Source organism: Drosophila pseudoobscura, chromosome X (assembly GCF_009870125.1).
Source record: "Drosophila pseudoobscura strain MV-25-SWS-2005 chromosome X, UCI_Dpse_MV25, whole genome shotgun sequence".
In the NCBI taxonomy this organism is placed as follows: Eukaryota; Metazoa; Arthropoda; class Insecta; order Diptera; family Drosophilidae; genus Drosophila; species Drosophila pseudoobscura.
In genome coordinates this window covers 41,873,914-41,887,519 of record NC_046683.1, presented here as the reverse complement: position 1 = coordinate 41,887,519, position 13,606 = coordinate 41,873,914, and the positions used below count along the sequence as shown (strand labels likewise).

General features: G+C 47.1%; 2 protein-coding genes and 1 long non-coding RNA gene across 5 annotated transcripts in view; 2 read left to right on the top strand and 1 right to left on the bottom strand.

The window, feature by feature from the left end:
• The window catches only part of LOC6902021 (uncharacterized), a 99,743-nt gene that overhangs the window by 41,147 nt on the left and 44,990 nt on the right, over nucleotides 1-13,606 (top strand). The gene's annotated exons all lie outside the window — the stretch shown is intronic.
• Nucleotides 1-13,606, bottom strand: part of hwt (SH2 domain-containing adapter heavyweight) — an 85,060-nt gene that overhangs the window by 63,796 nt on the left and 7,658 nt on the right. The gene's annotated exons all lie outside the window — the stretch shown is intronic.
• Cpr11B (Cuticular protein 11B) lies at nucleotides 4,118-5,245 on the top strand. The gene is made up of 3 exons (XM_001355338.4): nucleotides 4,118-4,537; nucleotides 4,803-5,036; nucleotides 5,096-5,245. Exons 1-3 carry the CDS (start codon nucleotides 4,245-4,247, stop codon nucleotides 5,211-5,213), a joined length of 645 nt encoding a protein of 214 aa, XP_001355374.2. The 5' UTR covers nucleotides 4,118-4,244; the 3' UTR covers nucleotides 5,214-5,245.

The window sequence follows — 13,606 nt, the reverse complement described above, 5'->3', positions numbered from 1 at the left end:
AATCACTATATTAAGCACAGAGAAAGGGAAGGAAGGAAATGGAAGGATGGTGATCCTTCAGGTAACTTACGACTCATTCGAATTTCTAATTGGATATTAATCCTTCTGTTTTCTAGACGAAGGAAGGACATCGTGATGGTACCTGGAATATCCGATCAGTTATTCCCTCAGTTCGGATATACAGTGGCTCGCATCAATACCAAATAAACATTATGCAACGAGATCAAAACCGAATAAATTAATCCACACACAGATTAGAATTTAGTCCTTTTTCCTGGTTTTTTTGTTGTTCTGGCTTGTGGGATGGGGGACAGCTGCGAATGGCAGTGGTTCACACATTGTGTGACATGTCACCAGCCTACCTATTATCTCCGGTAAGTTCTTTCTCGCTGAGTTTTTCTCACATAAATTAACAGTTGGATCAGGGTATGGAAACCTTTCCTTTTAATGTCAATGTCAATACAAGCTATATTAGAAAAAAAAATGCCGAAAATAAATAAACTACATATTAGGCAAAGCCTTGAAACACCCCAAATATTACAAATTGAGTGCTTTTATTGAAATCAGCAAACAAAAAATTAAAGCATCGTCAACATTGATATCCTGTCCTATCCAGCCTTTCGCTATTTGAAATGATGTATGTACATATATGTAAATATTACGTTGGGAAATTGCTTGTTTTAAAGAAATTTACTGTGAAACACAATGAAAACTTTGGAATGTACATTCCACGAGACAAAAATAGTATGAGTACACCCAATAACCGCAATTTCACATACATATACGCAGATCCACTCTTAAAAATTCCACATACATATATCCTGAAATATGCTAATGTGGCCGAATTTGAAAGTTTTCTTCCTGATCGCATAATCCCCTGTCGCAAGTCCTGACTGATGATGATGGCCGGGATGAGATGATGATGATTCGTTCGGCTGAGCATCCAGCCAAGTAGCAAATCGATGCGAAATGGGGAGCATCGAGCTCTAATTTAAATTAATGACACACAACAATTGGAAACGCCCTCTCTTAAAGGCTAAGGGGCATGTTCTTTCTGTTTCTTTTTCGCTTTCGCTTTCACTTTCTTTGCTTTATTTTCAATTAAACAAATAGCTGAATTTGACATTTTTCGGTTGTCTTTTGTGCAAGCGTACAAAGTTCAAAGGGAAAATCATAAACGGAAACAACGGTAGGTCGATGAGGAGAAGAGCCCGAGCTCGAGCCCGAGCCCGAGCCCGAACCTGATAAGAACGCTGACAGCAACAGTGTACAGCATCAGAACGGGGCAGGACAAGATAGGACATACCCCTTGGCCCACCCTTGGTGCTCGCTGGCTGCTCCTCCTCCTACTCCTGCTGCTCTACAAACCACCCAGCCCAGACCAACCCAACAGAACCCCCCGCTTGTAAGTCGATGACTACTTGAAGTTCTTATCGCGGCACAGGCATCGAAAGCAGCTGTGGGAACTGGAACTGTGGAAGTGGAACAGTGGAAACTCCTGCTCCTGGCCTACGCAAATGTTTGCGTTCTCCATCAACATCATTCTCTCCCTTAACCGCTCCATCTCTGCATTCCGCTCTTTAAGGCGATTACTTAAATTTCAATAGGGAAAATGTGGAAATAATGAACACATTTCAGTTTCATACATGGTTCTATTAGCCACAGATGAGTGCGTCTCAATATGCGGCGGGTACTCCACAGTGCTGGTGATTCTCTCCGGTAGAATCGCTTCATCCAGCCATCCATCAATAAAGAATTTCTAAGAACAATTCTATCCCATTCCCATCAAAGGTACTTACATATATGTATCTTAAAGATGTTCCGACTTCTTCTGCTCCTCATTCCGACCAGAAGATACTCTCCATGGAATTGTGTGTGTGTCCATAGTCGTACCCCTGCTCGAATACAATATACACTTGAGCCCAGCAGCGAGTGCAGCTAACAACTACTCGTATCGAGCAGCTGTACCTGGGTACTGTCAGCCGTCACGCCCGTCAGTGTCAGATGCATTGCACGAGTAAATTACAAGTTCATTTGCGGCTGGCATTACATCCGCTTAGGCGCTTAAGCCGGGACTCGCAACACTCGCCACTTTGCCCCGCGCTTCTGCATAAATTATGTGAGCAACCGAAGAACAGCAACAGAAAGAGGAGGATGACAGGTGGATGCTGTAGATGAGGAACGAACTGAACTGAAGTGGGGGGTACAGAGGTACAGTCAGCGCTAATGAAACATAATGAGACGGCATTAGCGAGTGTCGTAGCTAACTGTGCATTATGCACTTTCAGGCGCCAGCGAAGCGTTCAATTTGGGGGGTCACATCTGAGGGCTGAAATAGGGGAATGGCGCGGTTGGAGCTGAAGTTCGAGTTGGAGTCCATCCATCCGGTGGGGTATGACAGCAGAAAAACGAAGCAACTAATGATCGATCTAAGCCCGAAGCATCATTAGCATCGAAGCCTCACTTTTCACGCACGCTTTTATTTGATATGCTCATCATTTATTATTGATAATTAATGGAACTTTGGTCAGTTTTTGCTGCCTGCCTGTTGCCGGTTGCCTGTTGCTTTTGCTGTTTATTATTAACTATTATTGAGCAGCGCCAGCGAGCAATAACAAATTCGATGCGATTATCATAATAATTGCGGATATACATACCAAGCAAAAGAATTTAGTTGAAAACGAGTAGAATTCAATTTGTACCATGGAAAATCCGGAGAATACATAACAAGCCATTGAGAACCAGTTTCGAGTTCTGTTTTTGGCTTCAACTGCAATCCGTCCGCAGGCGATGATGTTGCAAAAGTATTTTTAAACTTTAATCCCACCTGAATTGAACTGGGAACGGGTAATGGGGAACAGCCGGTGTACTCGGGGGATCGTAATGGGAAAGATGAGCTACGTACGCCCCAGAACCAGAACCAGAACCGAAAGTAAAAGTTATCCATCTTTACGAGTACTTGCCAGTACATTCTGCGATCGATCTTAGACGCTGACCCCCAGAGGGTAATACACCCATTTATCTTCATCAGAATATTCAGAGTTCACAAATCCACAGCGGAATCCCTGGGATTGTGTGCTACTGTTTCTTTGGGGTTATCCATATCCACACCGACATCCACCACAGATCTTAATCGTCATCATCTGTTCATCAACATCAGCTCACCCCATCTTCGTTGATTGTCCAGCTCCAAAGTTGTTTTGATAGAATCCGAGAAGCGGCAACGTTTGTTGTAATGGCCCTCGAGTGTGAGGGCATTTTTGGGTAGCTCGAGAGCCACTCGATCCACGAACCGGAACTCCGCATAAGTGTGTTTTTCTACTCTTCGCTTTTTGGATATGTGCTAATAATAGCAGACAGAAGCGTCTTTCCGAATTTCTAACAAAGGGGAATAGGCTGGAACCTTTTCCCCACCCAAACATCCAAACACCCACATAAGCATCGATCAACGGATCTACAGATCTTAAGATCTATGCTTTCCGATTGGTTTTTAGGGCTTTAGGATGGTTAGGTCTTAAGCCCCTTCTCCGACTCCTGGAAGACTACGCCACTGACTGGCGGAGAGCCCCATGGCAGAGTGGCAGAATGGATGCCATCGTTGCCATTGCTATAATTAGTTTAGCCGCAGCATTTTGACCAAGTGCCAAGTGGCATGTACCGCACAGCGGGTTGCCCTCCAACCTCCAACGCAACCGCAACCGCGCCCCGACCCGACCCGACCCATCAAAGGAGAGACACAACTCTTATAGCCACAAGACCCAAGAACAAGACACATTCCATGAAGGAGACGACACTCTGAGGAGAGGCAGAGAGAAAAAGCGAAGGGGCGAAAGAGCGCAAGAGCGAAAGAGGGGTGCAGCGAAGCGAGAAACTATTCCAAAAATTGTTCGTTGGTGCAGCGGCAGTCGCGTCTGCCTTTGGCTAATTAAACGCCCAAAAAACAAACACAAACCGGCAAAAAAGCGTCGAAGAAGTTGAACAAAAAACAATTAAAATTGAGCATAGCTCCAGTGGCTGTCCATGTGTATGTGTGTGAGTGTGTGTGTTAGCCGGGCCAATATCGTGGTCGAGACTATAAAGCCAAAACGCTTCGACAGAGCCAGCAACAGTCGCCGTTCAAGCGTTCCCCGCGCTCCATCTGCTGCTCTTCTGCCACTCCACTACGGCCATTATTTTTGGTGATCTTTTTTGTTGTTGTTCTTGTGCCTTTTTTTGTGTGTGTGTGTGATTCGAGTGCGTGCAGCATGTGGCGCTCTCTGCTGACCATTGCCAGCCTGCTCCTGGCCGCCCCAGCCTCCACTCTGGCCGGACGCCTCAGCCAGCGGTATCTGCCCAGCCCCCAGCCGCAGGCCTCGCAGCTCCACTACCACGGCGTCAGTGGACAAGGACATGCACGCCCTGCAGCCGTACACGGGGCCGGTGCCGGTGCCGGGGCCGTTGCCCCCTCGGGCTATCAGCGCCAGCAGCAGCAGCAGCCGCAGATTCCCATCGTAAGGAGCGACTACCAGAGCGATGCCAATGGCAACTACAACTTTGGGTGCGTACCGTACCGTATCCCACGGGGAAATCTTTCCAAAACTCAAAATCCAAGCCACAGCCTTACGAAATTAGAGCCACGCCAAAATCACAACTACAGACAACCAGACCCATCCAAAGGCATATTCTGACAAAAAGTAGTTCCATTGCAAGCCGTAGCGTAAAACCACATCTGAATCCCGTTCCCAAGCTCCCCAGCTTCAAGCCACCTCAGAACTAATCGAAATCGAAATCCAAATTCAATGACTCCTGCAATCTTCCTACAGCTTCGATACGGGCAATGGCATTCATCGCGATGAGACCGGAGAGTTCCGTGGCGGATGGCCCCATGGCTCGCTGGGAGTGCGCGGCTCCTACTCCTACACCGGGGACGATGGCCAGCAGTATACGGTGAACTACAAGGCGGACAAGAACGGATTCCATGCCGAGGGCGCCCATCTGCCCACATCGCCGTCAGTTCCCGCTGCTCACGCTCAGGCTCCCGCCGGTGGCCCAGCTGGGTGAGTTCTAGCCCTCGTGCCCGTTGGAAGTCCTTCAAACCCTTTTCTCCAATCTCCAGACGCGGTGCCGGCGGATCTTCGTATGGCGGCGCCTATAGGGGATCGGCCTCGTCGCATGTCCAGGCACCGAACACGCGGTATCTGCCGCCGGGCTATCGTCAGCGTAGACACTACTAAAGGCACTGACATCCGACACACGATCCTTCACCCGATCCTGTACATTCCAAATAAATTGACAATAAATTCCCCCACACCCCACAAACACTCGATGCAATCTAGGATGCAGACATTTGAGGTGGAAGTCCATCAACAAATTCTACAACAAGTTCGACTGAAGGACTTGTAATTATAGTACGAGTATGTCCCATAATCAATGCCCATGATGATCTGCGATTTTTCCACCGCCCACACCAGAACCCAGCAGCAACACAAACAGAAACAGAAACCGCCTTTGTATCTAATTTGGGGGAACAACTTCTTGGCCACGCCCCAGAGCGTTGGCAAAAGAGCACATGGGGGCCCGCCTTTTTGCTGTTCACCTTTTTTGGCCTTTGACTTTTGCCGAAATAAAAGAAGTTGCCAATACAAACACAAACACAGACGCGGACCCAGACCCAGACCCAGACCCAGACCCAGACTGAGCAGAGACAGAGGGCCCCAAAGAGGGCTGATTAATATGCAGTTAAGGAGTTATACGAGTCGTAAAGTCTGCAATCAAAACAAGCTCAATCCCTGCCTCCTTGCCTCCTTTTCAGCCATCTAGCGGAGAAAACTCTAACTTTTTTTGGCCATTCAGGCGACAATGGCATTAATCATAAGTAAAGCCAACTTTTCCCATCGTCTGCGGCTCTGTCGCCTGTCTCCTCCTCTTGGTTTCCATCTGTGAGGAGTCTCCTCCTTCTCCTCCTCCTCCTCCTCCTCCTCTTCAGCATGTCAGCAACTTCGCGGATTGCGCTAAAGAGCCAACAGACCCAACTGCCATCCCGAATTGGATTGAATGCTCCTTGCAAATGGCATATTGTATTACAGAATAAGATCAAACAGATCCATCTGTTTTAAGAATCAATTAATACCAGCTGAAATATATTATTTTCGCTTGAAATTTGTTGGCTCTGTGTATGGATACTATATCCAGTGATTATGGCTATATCTTTGTACGAAGGGCATATTTAATTGCGAAGAAGTTCGGTTCGGTTCATTCATTTCTTGGCGAGAACGGGCTCTCTGTTCTGTAAGCTGCCGTCTGTAAGGAAGGGTACGGTTAGACCGCACAAAAAACCGAAAAAATGTCAACCGCTGAGCCTTTTCAAATGCAAATGTCCCATTCCTTTCCCTTTCCCTTTCCCATCTCTATCTCTGCTATCCCGTGCTCCCCCGTCTCCTCTTCCTGGGAAGCTCATTTCTTCCATTGTCTCTGAACTTTCTTCTGCTGCGTTTTTTTTTCGGGTTTGTTTTCGCTGATTTTCCTTCAGTCTTCTTCCTTCGGCTATTCTTGTGTCGCCTTCCTCTCAATCTCATTCACTTTTCTTCCTTTTTGTTTGCCTCCTTCTGGGGCGTTTAGCATTCGCATTCCGTTTTAGCATTAATTAAAATTACACAGAATCGCTTGGGGCAAACGACGGCGCGGAGATTGTGGTGCACGGAATGGGAACGGGAATGGGAATGGGAATGGGGCAGGATGTTCTCATAAATTAAAGGCGCTTATGAATTTTATAAATTATTTTCCATGTTGCGGCCTCGCTTGGGAAGATGAACAATGGCTCAAGGGGGGCACATATACAGCGTATGTATCTGTATGTGTGTGTGTGTGTCGTGTATGCCTGTCTGTCTGCGTTGCCAGCGCCTGAAAGTAGGCAGCGTTTATTGAATTTCATTAACGTGTGAGCTGGGGACGCTTCGCCTACGCCTACGCCTCCGCCTCCGCCACCGCTCCCAGGGATCCACTGCAATCATTTGCATGCATGTCTGTGCATGTTTAACTACATGTCGAGTGAACGGTTTCCCCCGTCCCTTGCCCTTTTCTTCCCCCCCTCGACACCTTCGATGAACTCACTTAATTTTATGCCAAAACAATGACACGCCATAAATTTAAACGGATTTGGCACTGCTCCGGCGGCGAACGGCAACGGCAACGGCAACCCTTAGCTAAGGGATGGCGCCGGGGGCGTTGTAGGTCAGAGCACCACGAGATTGCCGCGGTGGGTGTGCGAAGGCGGGGGGCGTAGCAGGGAGACTGACACTCTCGAGCGGCACAAGCTTGTGCCCATGTGCATCGAACTCCCCATCAAAATGGAGCATTTATGGAGTGAAAGAAGCACTGGGAACACCTGTCCTGTCCGTATAAACCCTAGGATCTCGAAGATATCAAATACATTTCTAGTGCTGTGATGTTCAAACGGAACCTTTATCGGAAGTAAGGCATCTTCTAGTCCCATACAGTCCCATTTCCTTTTGACTACATTGAATGAATAACAATTCAATAAAAGTCGGAATAAGGAAACCAATTTTTCAGCAGGACTTTTGATGACACTTTACTGACCCCAGATGATCCTCATTTGCCGTACGAGTATCCGAGTACTTTTTTTTTGAAGATCATCCTTAAAAAATATCTCTTTCATCTGGAGATCGGAGATCCTTCTCAAGCTCTTGCCCTACGAAAGATCATTCATATTCACATGGAATACATGGAGTACTCATACGGTGCATACCGTTAAAGCTTCCGGCACGGCACCAAGCTCGAACCTAAAGCTTGCTGGAGTTCGTGTGCGTTGTGTGTGCGAGTGAGTCCCTGGAGACTCGAGGAGGGTGGCCTGGCGCCACCTGCCGCTTGTCTCAGTCAATTTCAATGTTAATCCACCTGTGCGAGAGCAGGATGGATGTACATCTGTGTGTGTGAGCAAGAGAGAGAGTGAGTGAGTGTGTTTTGATATTGATATGGCAGTTGCACGCACAAGACGCCGCCACGCACTCTCCCAGTCTGCCCCCTCTATCATTCTCTTCCACGAGTAACATTGAAGCCCTCCGTTACATTATTTAGCTTTAGCTAAAGCTCACTCTCTCTCTCTCTCTCCCTCTTTTCCCTCTCTTAATGTCTTCATCTCTCCGGGCTCTGGCTTCTGTGTTCTGTGTCCTGTGAGCTGGGTGAGTCATCGTCATTGGCAATGCGAAAACGTTGTAACCCGTCCCAGCGGACATCATTTTCATTAAAATTTTAATAGTCCCTGCCCTCCTCAGTGAGTGTGTGTGCTCCTCCATCTTGTCCCCCCCCTCCCACCTGCTCCCCACTTGCTTCCTTCCGACAGTGAGTGTATAACACGTAATATTATAAATTTAAGAAGTTATGGGCGAAACTAAAGTGCTCTGGGCACTCTGTGGGGGGAGGCGAGAACGGAAGGGTTTCCTTCCTTCGACTGGGGACTGGGGGCCACAACTTTGTTTTTAGTTGTTGCATAAGAAATGTGGGAAAAGTCGAGAATGTGGTTCATGCAATTGTCAGAGCAGAGGGCAGGAAGGGAGCTAAACTAATCAAAAGTTAATTGATTAGCAACGTTGTCGAAGAACGCGATGGACAGGCAGAGAAACTCAGGACAAACAAATTGATTAGCAAGGAGAAATATAAATAGAAATAAAAGGAGAGTTGACAGTGAAGCTGAGAGGATTTTATGATCCAAAAAGAAAACATCAGATCAGCAAGAAGAGAAGAGAAAAGCCACAAAGGTCTTCCCTATGCAGTTGACCATCTTAAGCTGCAACTGAACTCCATTTGAACGTTAATCCAATCCGTTCAGCCACGACTGATAGAAGGAAGCTTAATGCTTCGATTCCGCGACTGGGACTTGAGGTGAAATCATTTTGAAATCGACTTTAAGTGATTCGAGTTAAAGAAGTTAATGTGATTCCCCTTGCATGCAGATTTATACGACACCCACACTCACAAACGATTCGTTTCAGAGCAAAATAAATCGAAGCGAAATGGAAAACAAGAATTTCCAATAAACTAATTTGCACAAAGCGCCAGGGAAACTTTTTCTGGCAAGGCAGACAGTTGACAGGAGACCTTATGGCTCCAGCGCCAGTTGGTCCCACTACAAAATCCTCGCCACTTGGTCCTCCCCCATCCGTCCATCCGTGGTCCTCCTCGTCCTCCACCACTGAAGCAGTAGGAGTATGTTCGCGTATTTGTGTATGAATTTTAAGCAGCTGGAACAAATGCCAAGCCAATAAAAGGGATAAAATTGAAAAGCATCCGGGACACACGCACTTCGAAGGAGGAGGATACCTCACACCATCCCACATCCTACATCCTACATCCTTGTGTGTGTGTGTGTGTGTGTGTGGGTGTGTTGGCCACACTGGGACGTGTTAACGGCCAACGGTATTCACTGGCTGGCAATGTAATTGTAACTCCTCGCCACTCGCCCCCGCCCCCGCCCCCTCCCCCTCCCTGTCCTTCTCCACCCTCCTTATTCCTACTGAAATATTCACCAGAAAATGCCCCGACAGTTTGGAGCATCTTGCGTGCGTATTTGGTATAATAAATTAGCATCGCGTCTCGTATTATTGACTGGATTTTGAATAATAACACACAAAGGACCTCCCGGAGTAGAGTCGAAGCGACGGGAATGCTGAACCGCTGAAGGTGCAGCCTCCGAGGCGAGGCACCCATCTAACTGTAACTGTAGCCCCAGCGACAAATGGAGAAATCGAGATGGAAAACCCAGGGAGCACCCAACTAAGAGTAATACCAGCAGGCCCCGGCACAAAGAAAGGGCCAACTGATACATTCCCCATAGAGTGGGTAGGGGGGGAGGGGCATATGGGGTGGACTCAGCACAATTGCGCACATAAATTTAGTGCGGCACACAATGCGGAAGGGAGAAGGAAGGAAGGGAAATGTATGCTACACTCAAGTCTTTTGCATTACGCGGTGGATTACTGCTTGGAATGGAATGGCCTGGCACGACGCTGAGCTGCTGAAAGTCGCACATTTAAGAACGATGGGAAAGAAGTCACTCTATTGCAACAATGGAAATGAAACATGGCAATCAATGCTGCTGCCATCTTGTATCAATTCTTCATGAGAAATGTAAGAGGACTGATAGGACTCTGATCTCTGATCAAAATCAGGGATCTCCATCTCCAGCTGACTATGGTGGAACTATCGCTCTCCGCGTAGCTTCATGTATGATATCTCCGATAATACAAAGTGAATGTGAAGGTGGAAAGGATGCACCGGAAGGATGCTAGTGTTCTCTGTAATGAATGCCGATTAATATGCGGAAAATGAAACGTATCAAGCCCTCAATCACACACAACACATTTTCTTAGGCCCTTGATTTGATTCTTTGTATTATTATTTTATTATCAATCCACAAAACCCATCAGACTCCACTGCTTCTGGGATTGTTCATTTTGAAAGTTTCCCTTTCCTCTCTCCTTTATTATTCAGAATTGTTTATTTCTTGCGATTTGCCTCATGTGGAAGGGGACGCACACATGCACCATCCAACGTCTCCCTCCCTGGCCGTAAAATCCCATTTGAATGTATTACAAGCTGGAAATGTTGCACAGAAAGCGCCTGGAACGAATGTTGCCGCCATGAATTATTTAGAGCGCCAACTGGCTGGAGCGCCACGGCAGTGGCATTGAGCTACCACCCAATCTGCAGCTCCTTCTCCCTTCTCTCATGCGAGTGTTTGATTAAATTTGTAGGAGAAACCGTGGGTGGGCGGGTGGCTGGAGTTGGCACAAGTTTAGGGGCATCGGAAATTAACTCGTTTTACGGTGCCCCCTTTCATTGAAACTATTGCAAGACGGCAGGTAGGAGTGGCAGTGGCATGGGGGTTACCTCGAGCTACTTAATGCCACGTCCAGGGGGTCAAAAGAGAGACGAGCACGAGGCGCGGACGGAGTGGAGGCCAGGCCTTCATTTCTTGCAGATTGCTGACTGACAAGGCAATTCCACGTTATTGCCAACAATAATTCACACGCAACAAACGGCAGGCAGGCAGGCGACAGAGCAGGGTGCGGGGTAAGGCAGGGAGCATGGGGCTTCACAGGACACCAGAAGGGTGGCAATCAACAATTGTTGCATGAATAAAGCGACAAGCGGACAGGACATTGGGGCTAATGATTGCCAGCGCACACAGATCACTGAGCAATCTCCGCCGGAGCAGCACCGGGGATGGGACGAGATGGGATGGGAGCATGTCGGCTCTAATGCTCAAAATTGTGCCATCAAAAATAATGCGTAGGCGGGTAATGTCCGCCCCGTACCCGTGTACCCCCACGGACCCCACAACAAGGAGCGACTCGTTCCCCGAAGATAACGCATTAGATGATGGAAATTATCCGGGACAATGAGAGGAGAGGCGAGAGATGGAGACGCCTGTCGACAGTCCATTGTGGCACACAGGGAGACGGGAGGATGGGAAGAGAGTGGCAGTGGGTTCTGCGGAGCGGTTGACTTGAGAATGGGCCAAAGGTGAACAGTGACAAATGGAGGAGCAACAGAGAAGAGAGTAATGGACACGGACGGGACGGAATGGAACGGAACGGAACGGAACGGGACATGAATGAAGGGACCAAAATGGGCGAAAACTCTTGCGCACATCTTGAGAAATGGATACCCAAAAGATAAGACTTTAAGGGTTTGGGCATAAAAAATAATATATTACATCGAATCCATAAACATAGAGCCAATTTCAATTAATATTAGCCTGGGGAACTCGTATATTCAATTAAAACCCGAGCAGAAGCAAAGAAATGGCTGCGATTAGTAGGGGGATTGGATTGATTTGTAACAGAGATGTACTGAAAGAAAGGAATCGATGTCGAAGTTTGTTAAAGAATCACCTATTGAAGGGATCCAACAGAGTATATAGTACGTGAGGATACTTCTTTACAAGAAAATAAAGATGGCCACTAAAGATTGATTCAGTATCAGAATGCCAGCCTCAAGAACATTGAAATCTATCAATCATTGGAAAGAAATAAATAATCTATCCCAAAGATTAGTATCTATAGATCGATACATTTCTTTACACTCTTTCAATGCGTACCTCTTAATCAAATCCTGGCAGAGTCCGAAAGCCCAAAACCCAATTAACATACAAACATTAAATTTATATTGAATCAATTCGCAATCTTTGAGGTCAATCTCATTTCAATAATTGCATTCGAGTCAAGAAAAGTAAACCGAACCGAGCCGGCAGCCACCGAAGGCAAAACCAATTCCCAAAACAAGAATCCAGAAATCCCACTTCCCCCCATTGCCTGTAAACCCTTGAATGATGTGATGGGACATGATGTGTGCCCTGCCCCCTGCCCTGCGTTATGAAAACAATTTTCAAGTTTTTATTAACATGGCAGTGGAGTGGGCTGAAGTTGGGTTGAACTACTTAAGCTGCCAGGGAAAATTTCAAGTGCCATTTGTCTTTGGCTCTCTGGTGCTGGTGCTGCTTCTGGCTTCCGCAGTTTTTGCATTATTTCTTGTTGCTGGCTTCATATTGGGGAAAATCCAATTGACAGCGACAGCCACAAGTGGCTTGGGGATTGGCGGCTTGGGAGTTTACAGATATACTCGTAGGAGATAGGAGTCTGGCATGCAGGTATTCAAGCTTCCCCGCATTATTAGTGAGAGTGCCCCACGTGAGCCTCGTGAGACACGTGAGACACGTGAGCCACGGCGGCTCACGTGACACTTGTCACTGTGCGTCTTGGGGTACATAAATCAATGCTCTGTGGGTTGAGGTGGATGTGGTTTGCTTGGAGCTGCCACACCTGATAAATCCATCAAAATCCATTCCATCCGGAAGTCCCAGCAGTCAGAAATTGAATCGGGGAAATGGGAATGCCTCTTGCGAATGGGGATTGGTGAATGGGGAATCGAGGGATGTTGTGGGGGAAAAGCAAGAGGTCCGGAAACGAACAAAAAGAATTTTGCATACCCTGGCTGAGAGTCGTATGGTTTTAAACTAAAACTGCTCTGAATGTCCTTGAAACATTGATTGAATATTTGCCTATTTGATCTGCCTAGATATGGCTGGGAATGCTAGAGATCCCAATCTGCTTCATAAGATCTATTATATATGTTTGTAAAATATGTAGTGGCCGAATAAGAGATCGAAGGAGAGTCTGAGCCAAAAGAAATCTACCTTAACTTCTGTCAAGTTTCGGTGGTGTCCCAATGCTCTCGAAGAAACGACGACGAGACGAGCCTTTTTAGGGTATTTCTTGCTTCGAAATTGGAGTCCCCTGTCCCTCCCGAGCGAGTACTGCTTATTTATTTATCGAGCGAATTGTTGCAGGTGAGGCAAAGTTTGGATTCTGTTTCGGTTTCGGTTTGCTGTCCACGCAGCTTATCGAAACGGACAGCTGACAGTTGTACATGCTCGTCCGAAGTGGAGTGGAGTAGTTGCAGGAGGACGAGGAGCAGGACACGGACATGGCTTACACCATGGGATACGCTATTGGATGATGATGAGCCAGCGAGACAGCGATTTGAAGTGCTCTGCAGACAGCAGAAACCGCAGCGTACTTAGACGGCTGATAAATGGTTGCCTGTCACT